The 17005-nt window shown below is 40.0% G+C and overlaps 1 protein-coding gene across 2 annotated transcripts; it reads left to right on the top strand.

The window, feature by feature from the left end:
- The first annotated feature begins 12 nt into the window (after nt 1-12).
- On the top strand, nt 13-11401 carry LOC121711648 (gamma-aminobutyric acid receptor subunit rho-2-like). Of its 2 annotated transcripts, XM_042095421.1 has the most exons (9): nt 13-460; nt 1117-1223; nt 5300-5367; nt 8693-8916; nt 9010-9092; nt 9254-9394; nt 9507-9659; nt 9818-10026; nt 10408-11401. In XM_042095421.1, the coding sequence occupies exons 1-9, from the start codon at nt 336-338 to the stop codon at nt 10714-10716; spliced, it is 1419 nt and encodes a 472-aa protein (XP_041951355.1). In that variant the 5' UTR covers nt 13-335; the 3' UTR covers nt 10717-11401. The 2 variants fall into 2 exon arrangements, with proteins under 2 accessions (XP_041951355.1, XP_041951356.1); XM_042095422.1 differs by lacking the exons at nt 13-460; nt 1117-1223; nt 5300-5367 and adding an exon at nt 7865-8264.
- The last annotated feature ends 5604 nt before the right edge of the window (nt 11402-17005 follow it).

The raw sequence follows: 17005 nt of genomic DNA, 5'->3' as shown, positions 1-17005 counted from the left end.
CCCGAAACTTTTGCGAATATCATATTCCCTACGTCAGTTGGTGGAGAAGGGTGTCCCTGTGCACTCCCGCCATCCAGCGATTACACAGCTGCAGACTCCACGCCAATCAGAGAGCGAGTGAAACTTGCGCATACAGCATCCCGTCTCCATGCTCAAAGTGAAGCTAGCAGTCTATCTTTGACAGTAAACCAGTCGTAACAAATATTTTAATCTTCAATGCACATCATAACGTCTGCGTGTCCTGGAAGCATAGTATATTACTATGCCCAAGCCATTGCAAATATGGATTAATCCGGTTGTGCCGCTTTTTGAAGGACTTTTAATGTTACTACACGATGACTTGTTTTCCAAAATTGGCGTTTTTACTTTTTTACCTAATTATTGTGGGAGAATGCAGCAAGCACAAAAGTAGTAGACGGAGAAGATGGACTGGAGCCGTGGAAACTCATAAGCATGGCACGTACGTAACAACTGAAATTATACGGACCTCAACTTTCCAAGTAGCCTATGTTGATGAGGCTTGTCCATCCTCGGGTTCGCAGACATAATAGTTGTACATCGTGCATTGAGCCTGAGAACGTGGTATTAGGCTACAGCATTACAAGTGTATAAGACTGCATTTTGCGCTGTAGACTGCCGTGCGTAAAAGGGCGGACCGATGTTTTAGCAACATTACCTTGTTGGTCTGTGGATGCATTTATCTCATTCTGTGATCCGAGGATTAAAAGGTTTATAACATCATAAACATGAGTCCTCTATCAATTAAGCTACCTATTTGATCCACTTGTGGTGTGCAGATTGTAGGTTACATAGACTTGACCAAGTGGTATTTTATCATTTCTGAGGAATAGTTACAGAGTAACCCCAAAGACGAGTACTATACATCATAGTTAATATCGGTGTCATGTAAACATCTGCCCAGATGTGAAGCGCAATGTGTCAGGATCAGTGAAAGAAGTCTCTTCAATCTAATTGATAGATTAAGTGAGAAGGCTTTTTATGTGTGAGCTCAGACAAATTAACTTGTATAAATGAAATGTTTAATGTCCTATGTTTGATTTGTGTGATACATCAAGTAGGATATAGTCAGTCACAAACCACCGGTTAAAATTTCAGGCTTCTATCAAAAAAGATGGTTGATGCGACCAAGACGCGCAAAGTCAAAACGGACCACCTACTTCGAGTGGACGACCATGACTTTACCATGAGGCCAGCTTTTGCAGGTAGGCCTCGTTTATCACCAATAATTAATTTGACACGTTTTTTCTTCCTTTTCTACCCTATACTAGCCTACAATATGACATATTTACGAGTGTCTGTGAGCCTTTACAACTCGACAGGTGTTTTCGTAATTCAGTCATTAGCATTATAAAGGATGATCAAGTTATCTGATCGCAATAAAAATACACTTACACTACATATTTTCTCCAAAATATTGAAGTATAACTTTCTTTGCCAAACGTTTTGCTTATCCAAGCAGTTTTCTTTCAGCTTCTGTGAAAGCATTGCTGTGTTGTGATTCATTTTCACTCATGCAACACATTCTTTCTAAGATCTTTTCTTCTAAAGCTTACAGATAGGATCTGCAAAAAAATGCCTGTGTGTACTCACTAAGGGATTAAAATCTGATTCATTCCTTTGGTGACAATAGACAGTCAGATGTACAGATGGGAGGACCGAAGATAAAATATTCAAATATTTCTTTTGTGGGTCTGCCTATGTCTAGAAAAAGAAAACCTAAAAGGATGTATTGTCTGCCTTACCCAACACAATGACTTACATAAGCAGGGAAACTGCCACTCTAAGCAAATGGGGCAGTATTTGTTAGGCACCACACCATTTGTGTTGTCTGCCCTCTTTAAACAGTGCAGACAAGCAGTGTTACTAATTAAAAGCCTCTTACATGGAAGCTCCCCGCTTCCAGAAGGCATATCACAGTGAACATGCTAGTGCGCCAGCAAGATCTCTCAGGAAAGGGGTGGCACACAGGCGAAACACAATCCCACAAATCCCACTGGTGGAGCGCTACATTGTCCTTTTTGCACCCAGTAAATCTTTTTACGCTACCTTCATATCATAATCTACCTGCTTTTCAGAGATATGAAGAAAAATGTTTGGTTGTTTGTTGAAAATATGATGCTGTTCCTTTACCAGCAGCCCAGTAGGCCTACCTGCAGGTACAAAGAATACAATTTGGGAAGTTGATGTTGTGATATCACAATGGTAAAAATGTTGCCACTATGATCTTTGAGCTAAGGCTCCCTCCATTTGACGAAATTTCAGTATAGGGTTTTACAGAAATGTGGCAACATATTAGCAGTGAGGTTAGAGTACATTTTGAATATATCTAAAATTAAGTGAAGAGAAATCGGCCTGGTTTAGGAATGTGTCTACTCTATTTCAGCACTCATTTTTGTCTGATACTGTATTTCACACAACTCTGACACTGGTTCTTGGAAATGTACAGTACTTAAAGAAAAAGGATAATTACTTGAATAAATGTATACTATAATAATTACTGAGCAACCACAAAGCACACCCTGTAAAAAATGTCCTCTCAGTGAGCAAAGTTTCATGAGACATTAGTTGTCGATAGTCAAAACCATAGCCACAGGTTTAATCTGTCCACAAAAAAACAGTGGTGGATTTAGCCTTCTGAATCCTGGAAAAGAGGGCATTCCAGAGTCATTAAGTGTAACAGATAGGTCTTTATTTAACAGGCTCAGGTTCCCATGCACTTTTTATGAATGTAGAGCTGCTCTGTATTAACAGGAAATGCTTTTTTTCTGAAGGACTTGTCTGATACACTAGCAGAGATTTAGTCCACAGATTTAGGTCTTTCATTGTTTGGATTGCCATTTTGTAGCCTACTTATGTTGTTATTTCTGGTGCACAGATAGACAGGATAGTTTTAGCATCTGTTACACAAAGTATTTTTGTAGGGTAAAAATGTGATTTATTTTTAGAATTTCGGGTGTTAAGTCAGAAAAGAACAGACAGAGTCAAAGGAGCGAGTAGGTGAGGGATGGGGAATGGGATTTGGAAATGACTGAATCGGATATACGTGGGCACTGGGACTAAAGGAGGGATGGCAATGTTGCCGATTGCACCGTGGCTCCCCCTTGTCTTAAACATTTTGGCAATGGCCAGTGAAGGGTTTGGTCAGGCCATCTGGAGGAGAGCTGGCTGAGCTGTGGTGACTTGGGGAGATTAAATTGATGGAGTTTTTGATGACCAAATGGATTAACTTAGGCAACAATCTTCTGACCTGTGTGGCCTGCTAACAGCTGTTAACCAGCCAGACAGTATCTCTTCACACAGAGAAGCAGACATGGAAAGCTATGCTTTGCATTATACTAATTAAAACAGTATATAAGCCTTAGGGCTGCTTATTAGCAAAAAATTAATGTGGTATTCATAAATGGGTTTTGGTCAAAACCATAAGAGGAATATCATTCTTTTTTAATTGATGAACTTAGTTATTTATCACATCAGCCTGTGTGTTTGTGCGCGTGTGCGTGAATGTGCGCGCGCGCGCGTGTGTATTTGTGCGCGTGTGCGTGTTTGTGTGAGAGAATGAGAAAGTTTTGATTTAGAATCCAGATTTTCTGCATAGATCTAGTAATGAGGCCATTTAATAAGTCATGAATTGCATGTGAATTTTAGCATTCAAATGGGAAATCCTGAGTGGAAACCCCTAAAACTGTATACATATCCAATATGAAAAAATTTGCTGACATAAAATCCCAATTGACATCAGTTAAAGTGTGGGTGGAAACAGGTTTATTTGTGTGGAACACATTTGATTTTTCATATTTCCATGAAAATCACCCGAGACAATTCTCAAGTTTTGAATCCACAGCTGCCCACAACTCAGCCTATGACGATGAGAGTGTTGCATAAAATCACTGATGGAAACACTAATGGACTCAGATTTCCTTTAGCCACATTTTTATTGAAGTGCACAGTGTGAAGTAGCTGGATCTACAGTTACTAATGTTTTCAATCTTCTGAAAAACCCTAAATTAATTAAACCAAATGAGAAAAGAGTCATAGCTACTGATCTTAATCACAACGAGTGAATTCATTTTCTCTTTTCTTCCATGTCACTGCCTAATACACCTTGTGTACTCATTCATTTAATCTAGAGGTTTGTCCCTTTCAGGGGGCACCAGACTTTTACCCTGACAGGTGGGGGGTTGGTGTGAGCTAGCTACATCTGGTGCCACCCCCTCTGGCAGATCTGATAGATGGCATATGGTGTGTGGAAGGGTGAGAGGGCACACAGCTGGCAGCAGAGTATGAGTTAATACCCTGACTGCCAGGTAACAGGCAAACTAATATAAGGCTTTTCCACTCTGTTACATAAGCAGGCACAGAGCCTAGCACCAAGGCATGAAAGATCAAAAGGAGAGGCCTACGTGCAATGACAGTGTTCACAGGCCATAGATGATCATTTACGATAACTTGAGGATTTCACATTGTTTGAATATATGTAGTAGCAGATATGTACAATATAAATTATGTAGAAGAATGAGAATGAAAGTCTTGCTTCTGTGGTCTGACTGCATGTTTCTGCATGCAGCTGGACTTTTTAAACAAATGCTTTACATTAATCCAAGAAATTGTGGAATGCAGTTCAGAGCACAACAAAATATTTCCATGGATGCTTGTGGTGAAGTCAGAGGATACAAGAGATAATGAGTGTGGTACATCATGTTGCGCCCAAAGAGGAAAAACACAAAGGTTCCATATCAGTGACTGGAGGGGCACAAAGAATTTATGAACACTATCCCATGGCTCCGACTGATACAGTGTTAAGCTTTTGATCTTAGTCCTATCAGAGTGTATCTGTGAACCTTCCCAATTGAGATTTCCTAGTAAAGTACAGAGGCTTGATTACTTTTCAGTGTCTTCCAGCTATAAAGCCTCTTTTCTCTTTCTCTACTAGAAAATGCTTATGTCCTAAAAGGAAATGAACAATGCATTTGCTCCCTGTTTAATTGTGCCAAAGGGTAACATTTAGTTTCATTGATCTAGTTTTAAAATGCTGACATGTATATAACATTTTTAAAATAAAGGATTCTAATGCTCTAGGATGGCCAAGTACAGTGAAGAAATAATGTACCAGTAATCAATTTAGTTACAATTCTGTTACATGATTATTACCTTCTTGTTAAATTAACAAGAAGGAGGTTGTTGTCTCTTTAAAATCATAATAAGTTCAATACAAATGTGTATACATCCAAGGGTGTATATTTCAAATACACACAAGCTTCTTATTCCTTGTGTTCCTCAGGTCCTGCTGTCCCAGTTGGGGTTGATGTGCAGGTGGAGAGTTTGGACAGTATTTCAGAAGTAGACATGGTAAGCAGATTTGAGGCATTTTTCCTCACTAATAAGTAATTTCATTGTAGATAGATAGTAGATCATGTTTTATTTTCATAGTGGAACTTTCAGCCCATGTGCCCATGCTGAGCTAATATGATTAAAGTGTCCTTCTGCTCTGTCACAAATGGGACTAAAATGGTCATTAGGGTGTTGTGTAAGCTGATGTTTAGGAGGGCAGTGGAGGATTTGTTGAATTTCAGTCTGAGCTTGTTAAATCAAGTGACATCAATACCAAATTTGAAATAAATGCTATTAGTTAGTTTTTTGACCTTTATGACCTTAAGATTATGCTTTTCATATTACCTGCCTATAACTGTACATTGTGGCATAGCATTATTGTAGTCATTCTGCCTTTTTGTTATACTGGTGTTATTTTATGCTTTTATTTTTAAACAATCATATAATGTTATTAAAAGCACTAATCTAGATTCTTTTGATTGTATTGGTCCCAATTTCTACAAGCTGTGTTGATTTATAGTTATGTAATGTTGTGAGTGGAACCAAGGGACTATCAGCTTAGGTGATGAAGGGAAGGCTCTGTTGTCAGTAAGAGCATGCCCACTCAAACCGCAGTGCTCAGAGTCAGTTGCCCTCGGTCTGAGACAACCCTCCCACGGAGTGCCACACACCATCTTCTCCATATCGCATGCAACCATGACCACTACTATGAAATGCATTATTTTCAGTCTCACTGGCTGTCGTCAGTTGTTAGTATGACTCCCTCCGTGAGCCATCATGCAGTGTTTCATGCCAGACTGTGGTTAAATGGGTAGAGTTTGGTGGTTCATGCACAATATGCAACTACATTTTTGGTGTGTTTGCAACCAGCAACAGGCTTTCACTGCACATACTTAAAGGTGCTGTAAGCGATGCCACACGTTTTTTAGGCTGAAACATTTTATGTCACTTACTGCAATCACCTCACCAACCGCTAGCTGCCTGTGTCCTGAGTACTCTGTAAAAAAACACGATCTCAAAAAAACACGACAACCCAGGCTCCACAAACGGCAACAAAAACAACCTGGGCAAACCTAGCCCATAAAAACATAACAAACTGTTCCAGCCAATCACAGACGAGATGCGCGTTTAGGAGAGTTTCAATTGCACGGGAGCAGCTCGGGAGGGAGGGGAAGGAAGTAGCGAGCTAGCTTTCAGAAGTGACGTTACCCAGCATCGCTTAGAGCACCTTTAAAGAGTCTACCTAAAGCAAAGTCCTTTTAGGCAAGTCCCTCCACTTAGCGGCCACTTTGTAACGCTTTTTGGGCACTTATCGGGCATCTATTTAGGCAGATATGCACGTGCATAAGGCTTCACGACACCAACCTTGCTCCAGCAGTGAGATCATAACACATGATTGGCACGATGTATTCACAACACACCACACCACACCACATGATTGGCACAATGTATTCACATGTTGACTTTTTTGCCACAGAAGGGGCGGGATATGTGTAGACAACAGCCATATTGGCATTACAAACTAACCCCATGCATTTCCATGGAGGATTTTTTGAGTGCTGTGTCTCCTCGTTAAAAAATCTCTGCCTAAAGACAATAAATATATACAGTATCACAAAAGTGAGTAAACCCCTCACATTTTTGTAAATATGTTGTTATATCTTTTCATGGGACAACACTGATAAAATTACACTTTGCTACATTGTAAAGTAGTCAGTGTACACCTTGTATAACAGTGTAAATTCACTGTCCCCTCAAAATAACACACAGCCATTAATGTCTAAACCGCTGGCAACAAAAGTGAATACACCCCTAAGTGAAAATGTCTAAATTGGGCCCAATTAGCCATTTTCCCTACCCGGTGTCATGTGACTCATTAGTGTTACAAGGTCTCAGGTGTGAATGGGGAGCAGGTTGGTTAAATTTGGTGTTATCGCTCTCACACTCTCTGGTCTCACATACTGGTCACTGGAAGTTCAACATGGCACCTCATGGCAAAGAGCTCTCTGAGGATCTGAAAAAAAGAATTATTGCTCTACATAAAGATGGCCTAGACTATAAGAACATTGCCAACACCCTGAAACTGAAGACCATACAGCAGTTTAACAGGACAGGTTCCACTCCGAACAGGCCTCGCCATGATCGGCTAAAGAAGCGTCATATCAGCGTCATATCCAGAGGTTGTCTTTGGAAAATAGACGTACGAGTGCTGCAAGCGTTGCTGTAGAGGTTGATGGGGTGGGGGGTCAGCCTGTCAGTGCTCAGACCATACGCCACACACGGCATCAAATTGGTCTGCATGGCTGTCCCAGAAGGAAACCTCTTCTACAGATGATGCACAAGAAAGCCTCCAAACAGTTTACTGAAGAGAAGCAGACTAAGGACATGGATTACTGGAGCCGTGTCCTGTGGTCTGATGAGACCAAAATAAACTTATTTGGTTCAGATGGTGTCAAGTGTGAGGTGGAAACCTTGTGAAGAGTACACAAGTGTGTCTTGCCTACAGTCAAGCATGGTGGTGGGAGTGTCATGGTCTGGGGCTGCATTAGCTGCACTGGGGAGCTACAGTTCATTGAAGGAACCATGAATGCCAACATGTACTGTGACATACTGAAGCAGAACATGATCCCCTCCCCTTTGAAACTTGGCTGCAACAACCCCAAACACACCTCCAAGACAACCACTGCCTTGCTAAAGAAGCTGAGGGTAAAGGTAATGGACTGGCCAAGCATGTCTCCAGACCTAAACCCTATTGATCATCTGTGGGGCATCCTCAAACAGGAGGTGGAGGAGCGCATGGTCTCTAACATCCACCAGCTCCGTGATGGAGGAGTGGAAGAGGATTCCAGTGGCAACCTGTGAAGCTCTGGTGAACTCCATGCCCAAGAGGGTTAAGGCACTGCTGGAAAATAATGGTGGCCACACAAAATATTGACACTTTGACTTACAGTAGTTATGAAATGCATTTATCTAAACTGTTACTGAGTTATGGTTTAGTTTTCTTTAAAAAATATATATTCAAAAAATGTATTCACTGCATTACACAATTACAAAATGCATTTTCTTTGAAACTACATGCCCTGGACGCTGTTTTGCAGTTTTTTATGTGTGTAATGAATGCTCATTAGTGTTTTACCTTTGACTGGTTTTGTTTGATCAGATCAGATAAAACTTTGATTGTGTTAGAAGGTTTTGTGAGTGTAATACGAAAATTGGGTTTTGTGTATTGAGAAAAGGGTGGGGGTACCAAGAAATGTGTCTTAGCGATTGTGAAAAACTAATATTATGTGAACAGCAGGTCTATTTTCTGCACAGGCTGAAAAATATACCAAATGTGTTTCAGGACTTCACCATGACACTTTACCTACGGCACTATTGGAAAGATGAGCGCCTGTCCTTCCCCAGCACAACAAACAAGAGCATGACCTTTGATGGCCGGCTAGTGAAGAAAATTTGGGTGCCAGATGTGTTCTTTGTCCATTCCAAAAGATCCTTCATCCACGACACTACCACAGACAATATTATGCTAAGAGTTTACCCCGATGGCCACGTCCTCTACAGCCTGAGGTAAAGATCAGTGTTAACACAGGGTGTATTTCTCATTCATGCATGGTTCCTTATTAGTCTTGGGTTGCTTTTTTATGATTTGTTTGTCCACAGGGTGACAGTAACTGCTGCATGTAACATGGACTTCAGTCGATTCCCTCTGGATTCACAGACATGCACTCTAGAGCTTGAGAGCTGTGAGTCTCTGACACCCGCTTTCAAATTCACGTAAACAACTGAAAAAGAAACTGTGACATTTGAATACAAGTAACTTCATAAAAGAGAATAATATGCCACCTACATCATGTGGAATACTTAATGGCTGTGTGTGTTGGGATCTTCTGTATTTGCTGTCCAGATGCCTACACAGATGAAGACCTCATGCTCTACTGGAAGAGTGGGAACGACTCTCTGAGTACAGATGACAAGATCTCGCTGTCTCAGTTTCTAATCCAGCAGTTCCACACCACTTCCAGGCTTGCCTTCTACAGCAGCACAGGTCATTTCCACTCCCCTGAGGCCTCGGCGTCATCCTCAGCTTCTCCTCTCTCCCTCTGGACTGCACAGCATTCTCTTTCATCTTGATCTTCCATTTGTATTCATTTCTACAGGCTGGTACAATCGGCTGTACATCAACTTCACCTTGCGTCGCCACATCTTCTTCTTCCTGCTCCAGACGTACTTCCCTGCTACCCTAATGGTCATGCTGTCGTGGGTGTCATTCTGGATTGACAGACGTGCAGTCCCTGCCAGAGTGTCTTTAGGTAGGATTTACTGAAAGGTTCAACATGGTTAAGATTGCTGGCTTTCCTCTGTGTGTCACTTTTTACCTTTGTCAAGACAAACAAGCTGAATCCAGAATAACATATCAGAAAACACTGTAATGATCTAAACTTTGTTGCTATTTTTGTCTGTGTTCCAGGCATCACCACAGTGCTCACTATGTCCACTATCATCACTGGAGTGAATGCATCAATGCCTCGGGTCTCCTACATCAAAGCTGTGGACATTTACCTGTGGGTCAGCTTTGTGTTTGTATTTCTGTCTGTTCTGGAGTATGCTGCCGTCAACTACCTGACTACCGTGAAGGATGGAAAAGATCGGAAGCTAAGAGAGAAAGCCAAGGAGCAGGTAAGAGAATCTTTCCGTTTAGACTCGGCTCCTAAGGAGGTGGGTTACACCAGTTAGCCTATGGCTAGCCTATAGTTAAAACAGAGCTATAGGCTAACTGGTGTAATCCACTTCCACTGTAAGAATGGGTTATTGCATGCACAGAGAAGAGAAGGGGATGCATTCTCTTATCTAACTGGTCCTTTACGCTTCCCTTTCTCCGTTAACTTAATATTCTGTCATCGTTTAAGCTCAACATAGACAACATAGGCCTTTGACCCGACCTGAATTGAGTATTTTAGTAACTGCTGAGTAATTGACCTTTTGAAGTGAAGCCTCAATACCTGTGCCATGTTTCCATTTTCTTCTGCTTTTTCTCTTTCTGTATTACTGTGTGTGTAGGCCCTACCATGTAGCTGTGGCATGTCCCACACCAGGACCATGATGCTGGATGGGACCTACAGCGAGGCCGACACCAACAGCCTAGCAGGCTACACCAGAGCCCCTATTGTGACTGAAGACCCCCCAGAAAAACAGGAGCGCATGGTGGTCCACCTCTCTTTAGACAATGAGTACACTGGAACAAAGAAAAAGAGAATTCGGGGTTTCAGTATTATTCAGAATACCCATACCATTGACACCTACTCCCGCATGATATTCCCTGGAGCCTATATCATCTTTAACCTCATTTACTGGTGTGTGTACTGTTAAGTCTGTTCTGGATCAAGGTTAAGGGGTGTTGGGACCACCAACCAATGCTTAGGTGACTGTATGAGAGCAGTACTTGCAAATAAGAAATGCAACAACGTTTATAAAAAAGTGATTTATATGGAGCATTTTAGAGAGTATACAGCATGAGTTCTCCAATGCCACAGTATTAAGCACACAGTATGGTTTATTATTACTGAGCTGGAAGCTTATTGATAAGCTAATTGGAGCAATTTTATGTTGTAGTTGTTTTGTTTGTGTCAAGAGGGTTTGGTGTTGTACAGCTCACCTGCCCTGGTGTTAAGAGACATCCTGACAACTGACATTATTGAAGGACTTTCCTCCATCAGTACTGTAGTGCATAGTATTTTGCATTTATAAGTGTTAATGATGCATTATTGTATCTAGAGTGCCATCATAGCCTATGTTTGACTCAAGAACTGATATTGTTATACAGTATGCCAACTGTATACTGATAGCCTATTGGGGAAAGTATGTTATGAGCGGGTAGGGTAGAGTTTAGGGTGTGTGCATTATTTGTATGCAGTCTAAAACCAAGTGAAGTTAGCTATTCATACAATAGCAAAAATAGCATACAGGCACAATGTTGGTTGGATTGAAAGATACAGTCATAAGTATTGTAAATGTTCATACATATTTATTTAAATGTATGTATATGCATATTCACATATTTTCATGGATTTTTATATATATATATATATATATGTTGATGCACTGATTTTCAAGCCATTAAACCTTAATTATGGGGTAATGTTTTACAGGGTTGTACATTTCACATGCCAGATATATCTGGTCCATGAAATATAAAATATTAGATAACATTTTACTTGAAATGTGTCATCATGAATTTCAAGCCTCTTGTTTAATAAAACAGTATTTTAGAAATGTGGTATAAGTATCCTTGACCATGGCAGCTTGGATAACATATAGCTATAACAACATCTGCTGAAAATGTTGTACTGCTATAACAATATGTAAAACAACACTCAACACTCAAAAGTGTTTGTATGAATGCCTATGCCAATTGTTTTGTCAAAAGTTTCATTAAGACTCGAGGCAAACATATAGACTAGTGCATGCAGATGGGATTCCACCAAACATCAGTACTATGACATTCAGCCTTACCTGTGACTTTCTTTAGGTTTTGTTTTTATCTTGTTGTAGCATTTTTACAAATAGTTTTCCCTTTCAATTTATCAGTGCAATAGAGGATCAAATTCATGGTAGTGCAGGCATTTCACTCATCCTTATCTTGTTTATTTCACCAAATCCTATAGGGTCTCCCAGTATCTTCCAGCATGGTTACTGTGGCAGAACAATATTTCTCCTCCTGTCCCCTCCTGCCTCAGTTGGCACATCAGCATGTAGGGAGAAATGTTCTATCAGGTGTAACACGAACCATCAGTGAATGCATTAATGCAAGTGAAGAATGTATGCTTCTAAAAGCAGAACTTGTACACAAATAAATGCAACTATAGAGCACATGGCATGTTTGAAGAGAAACGTGTTATGAGCATGTCTAATAAATTATTCGCCCAATTGTTTTTGACAGATGCATTGTGTGTTGGTCAGCTTACAAACAGTTAATGTTGCAAAAAAGTGGAATCATGTGGTTCATTTTGATACATCTGAGTACATTTTGATTATGAGCAAAGTTACAGTACATGAATGTGCATTAAATTACCCATTGAAATTCTCATCAGGCAATGCATGTCTTGTACTCATGACTCTATGTGTACAAAGACCTTTTGGTACTTGCAAGAGAGACTGAACATTCAGCAATACATACATTCCAGGGACTTATTCAAACAGTGGATGTATGTTGGTGCAGATATCTCCTTTGCACAGTTAGAACATGTGGGTCCATTCCTATGAAGGCTGGAAATGGAATAAACATTAATCTGCATAGCCGTATTCCAATCAATAGTCTTGTTGCAGCAATCAAAAACAACAGTGTAGGCCCACGCTGTTGCCAATGTAACAGTATGAATCACTCATATTTATATACAGGACTTACTGATACAGGATGAAGGGGAAAGGATGACAAGACACTGTGTGATTCCTGGCTGAGGTTGACTCCTGAGAGTCACAAAACACCAAGTCCAATAATACAATTGTTTCTAGTGGTGGTGCATTCACTCTGCTAGACATGGCCATAATGTCCAGGTCTTTTAAACGTATCCAGTTCAGTAACCTATAAGAGAAAAATCACCAAACAACTGAAATCCAGTGGCTCACAAGAAAAGAAAATATAATAATAATGTTAAAATGGTAGGTTAATGCTGATGGTATGAAAATAATATTGTACTGATCCACTCACAAGGCCATGTATCCACAGGGAAATTTTGACTTAAGCGTTGTTCTGAGGTCAGAAGTTTAGATGTTTACACCTCTCTGTGTATTTTATTTCTAAAAGCAGAGCACATAAAGAGGGCAAGTACACACCAGTAAAGATTACTGTTGGAAATGTTAATGTAATAAAATGTCACAAAACTCATTTTGAGTTGTGTGGAATTTGCAGCTTGGACAAACTTTACCAAACTAAATGAAGAAGTGTAGTCACATTGAATTGAGCCTGCAACACAGTTTAATTCAACAATGTTACAGGAATGTGGTACAGCATTTTGCAATATAATATTAACAAGAAAGGTAATAAGCTGCCATGTGACCTGCATTTTAACTTTTATTTTAAATCAAAGGTTCATCCTTGGGCACAAACAGTCTTTTCTGTTGATTTAAGCAATGAGTTTCAGCAACATTATAATGCATTTTACAGTGATGGCACATTCATACCATGAATATTGAAAGTCAAATATGAGAAGGCAACCCACATAGGGGCGGGTTTCCAAAAGTGTTTTCTCAACAAGTGGGTGTTCTTCCTTCAAGGAACTGGTTTATGAATCAATGATCAAAGAAACATTATCATCTTCAGGCGCAGAGTGTCTTTGAAGCAATCCATGTTACATCTAGGATTTCACCCACACATGGTATGATGTTATCGACTATGACTCTTTTCTACAACTGAAGAACACAATTATCATTGGCATTATTGAAAAAAAAATATATTGTATAATTAAAATACAGTATGATTTTAAAAAGAGAATGTGAAGATACATAATGACCTTAACAGTTAATTAAAATAGGTTTATTTCTGAACAGCCAGAGGTAAATATAATTCCACAGGCATTATGCTCTTTTAGTTAAAAATATTTATAACAAAATTTAATTGGAATTGGATGCAGCTGTAGCCTAATCATTGTCACGGGGAGACTGGATAGCTAATAAAAAAATTAAAAAAATAATTCCATGATTGATAAGTCATACTTGCCCATGTTGCCATCTGCTGGCTGCAATCTCTTATAACAGGATATCTAATAGATTTAAGCCTGTAGCGAAACTTTGTAGTCTACATAGTATGCATTTATGTATTTCATAAAAATATTCAGCTATCATTATGACTATTACTACGTGTCACTAACTTGTCACCTCATATACTGCAAACTGCAAGTGAATTGCACTGCCCTCAGACATTGCTGTCTTGTGTAAACAAATTGTTAACACATTCTAAAAAACATGACATTTTGTAAGCAAAGATTCCAATGTTGCACCAACCAGAATCCAACCATATTTTATTGTCTAATGCAGACACGCATACACATGTTCTGTTCTCTGAAAATGTTAATCTGCTTTGCTTCTAAAATACTATTCTGAGGGATTACTATTTTCATTAGGGCCTTTTACAGTTTTTTCTGAATGCTTAAACACATTTTTTGTAACTATGGCTTTTTTTGCAAAACTCTACACACAAATGGCAAAACCACTCACTGAGTTCGCAAAACTAAAAGCACAAACACTGCTTTGCACTCAGTTAGCAATTTTGTAACACACACTTTGCACAACTGTAGGCACAATGGCTATAATGGACTAGTGGCACACACATAATGTTGCTAAATGTGAATGCATGACTGGCTGTAAGTTTCCGAGATACAATTATGAGACTTTTCCAAATCACCACTGATTATAACTCTACACAAAATAATAATATGTGCTGAGTGTGGTGTTGAGCAAAAAAGCAAGTTTCAGCTCTCTTAGGTGACCAACACCTTAATCTCACAAAAATATTTTACAGTTTTTTCTGATTGCTTAAGCACATTTTTTGTAACTATGGCTTTTTTTGCAAAACTCTACACACAAATGGCAAAACCTCTCACCCAATCAGCAAAACATTGTAGTTCTCTTGCAAAAGCTAACACACCTTGCTTAACTCTTCACACCTTCGTAAAAATGGTGTTTTCGTATCTAACAGTAAACACAAGCCATCACAATAGTAAGCACACAATGTGCCAACAACACACTGATGGTATGAATAAAAAACACATCTGGCTTTTGCTTTCTCTGTGCACAAGGTAGACTATGTCAGTTTGAGGTCATACTTTTGTCATAGTTCTGTAAACATACAGGGATCCCAACTTCAAGTATTAGTGTTTATTTACACACATCAAAACAAACACAAGTGTGTTTTTCCAAGTCAAAACACAAAATAGCATTTCACTGAGACAAAACAAATCAGTCTACATCGGGTCGTCTCTCTCAAAATTCTGTCTACATCACATGCAATGTCCTAGTCCAAGGCACCGGGAAAAATATATTCTGGAATGACGTATCCAGGCCTGACATGACAATATCCCCACATGTAGACTGTTTTTTTGTCTGTTTTTTCCTCTTCTCACTCTTCCTGCTCACTCCATCGTACCCATTGTACATTACCTGTGGCTTATTTATAGTGCTTAGGCTGATTGCAAAGTGAACTAATTATCTAAAACAGTTTTCACATGAGAAAGTGTGCCAGAGAGTTGGCAAAATAGTGTAAATAATAGCCATTGTGCCTACAGTTGTGCAAAGTGTGTGTTACAAAATTGCAAACTGAGTGCAAAGCAGTGTTTGTGCTTTTAGTTTTGCGAACTCAGTGAGTGGTTTTGCCATTTGTGTGTAGAGTTTTGCAAAAAAAGCCATAGTTACAAAAAATGTGTTTAAGCATTCAGAAAAAACTGTAATTGTCATGAGCTCTCTCTCTGCCTGGTAACACACGCTGATTGAAGTCTGACCTCCACCTGTTCCTGCTCTGCTCTGCTCTGCCTCACCCTCGTTACCTACCAGCTGCACTGCATTCACCACTCATCATGCCCTGTATATAAAGCCTTGCTTTTCAGTCCACACTTGTCAGATCGTCTGCAACCAGCACCAGTTACCTGCCTGTTTTGGAAAACGCCTCTGACTCTTTGCCTGTGATCCCGGACCCGCTCGACTACTTCTGTGTTCTCCAGCCCCGGTAATCTTGACCTGCCTTCCGTCCCTCTTCTACGAATACCGCCTAGTCCTTGACTGTACTGCTGCTTCGGTTCAATTGCTGTTGTGTGTGTTTCCCCCAGGACTTCCCGGATCATCCAGCTCCTGCCATCGCTGTTCGGCTACTGGGGGAACACACACACGCAGACTCTTGGAACTCCTGTACCCCCCCCGGAACCCCTGAAACCCCCTTAACCCCCAACCCTTAAATAAACTTTTGAACGTGACGCTTTTGTGGTCCTCGTCCTGTTTGGTGTCTGACAGTAATGATGAAATGTAAATAGTGTAATCCAAACAGTGAGTAATGTCAAGAGTAAAACATAAATATGCCTCTCATAAACTTGTTTATTCTAATATTGTGGTCATGAGTACACTTATAACACCCAAAGAACAAGCTCCCTCTAAAATAAGAACTCACAGTACATAAGAACTATGTAAAGGATGTTTTTCATTCGTATGTGTCCGTCCTGTTTGTGATGACAGCCTGACGGCTCTGCTTGCTCCACATGCACATGTCGGTAAAGCCTATGTCACATGCTGGATTTGAATGATGCTGCTTTTCATGGGTTAATCTGTGATTTGTGTCGGGCAAAGGGTGAACTGCCATGTCCTGTGTGTGCTCTCTGAGATGAATTTGCACCAGATGCTGTCTGTATGATCACTTGAATGTATTTCAAAATTATGCTTGTTAAAATAGTTGTAACAAAAATCATCAAGTGGTCTTGCGTATTCAACAACAAACATACCAAGCCCAGTGGAAGGGACTGAGCACATGGGATGATGCAAGATTATTGAACATGCTGTAAGGTTATGCTGATGTGTAATGCTGGCTCTGCTCCAGGGAAATCACAGCTTTCACTCATAACCAGTTCTGTAACTGATTAGTTAATATTGACACATTTCGATAGCTTGTCTGAAAATGACT

This window comes from Alosa sapidissima, chromosome 6 (genome assembly GCF_018492685.1).
Source record: "Alosa sapidissima isolate fAloSap1 chromosome 6, fAloSap1.pri, whole genome shotgun sequence".
NCBI lineage: Eukaryota > Metazoa > Chordata > Actinopteri > Clupeiformes > Clupeidae > Alosa > Alosa sapidissima.
Note: the sequence above shows the minus strand (reverse complement) of the source record. Positions and strands in the feature narration are given on the sequence as shown.

Bases quoted from the DNA above. Each gene is read 5' to 3' on its own strand.
- LOC121711648 (XM_042095421.1), top strand. From the start codon at position 336: ATGACTTGTTTTCCAAAATTGGCGTTTTTACTTTTTTACCTAATTATT. The intron at 9,093-9,253 runs GTGAGTCTCTGA...TTTGCTGTCCAG, and splicing joins CACTCTAGAGCTTGAGAGCT to ATGCCTACACAGATGAAGAC. The intron at 9,660-9,817 runs GTAGGATTTACT...TCTGTGTTCCAG, and splicing joins CCCTGCCAGAGTGTCTTTAG to GCATCACCACAGTGCTCACT.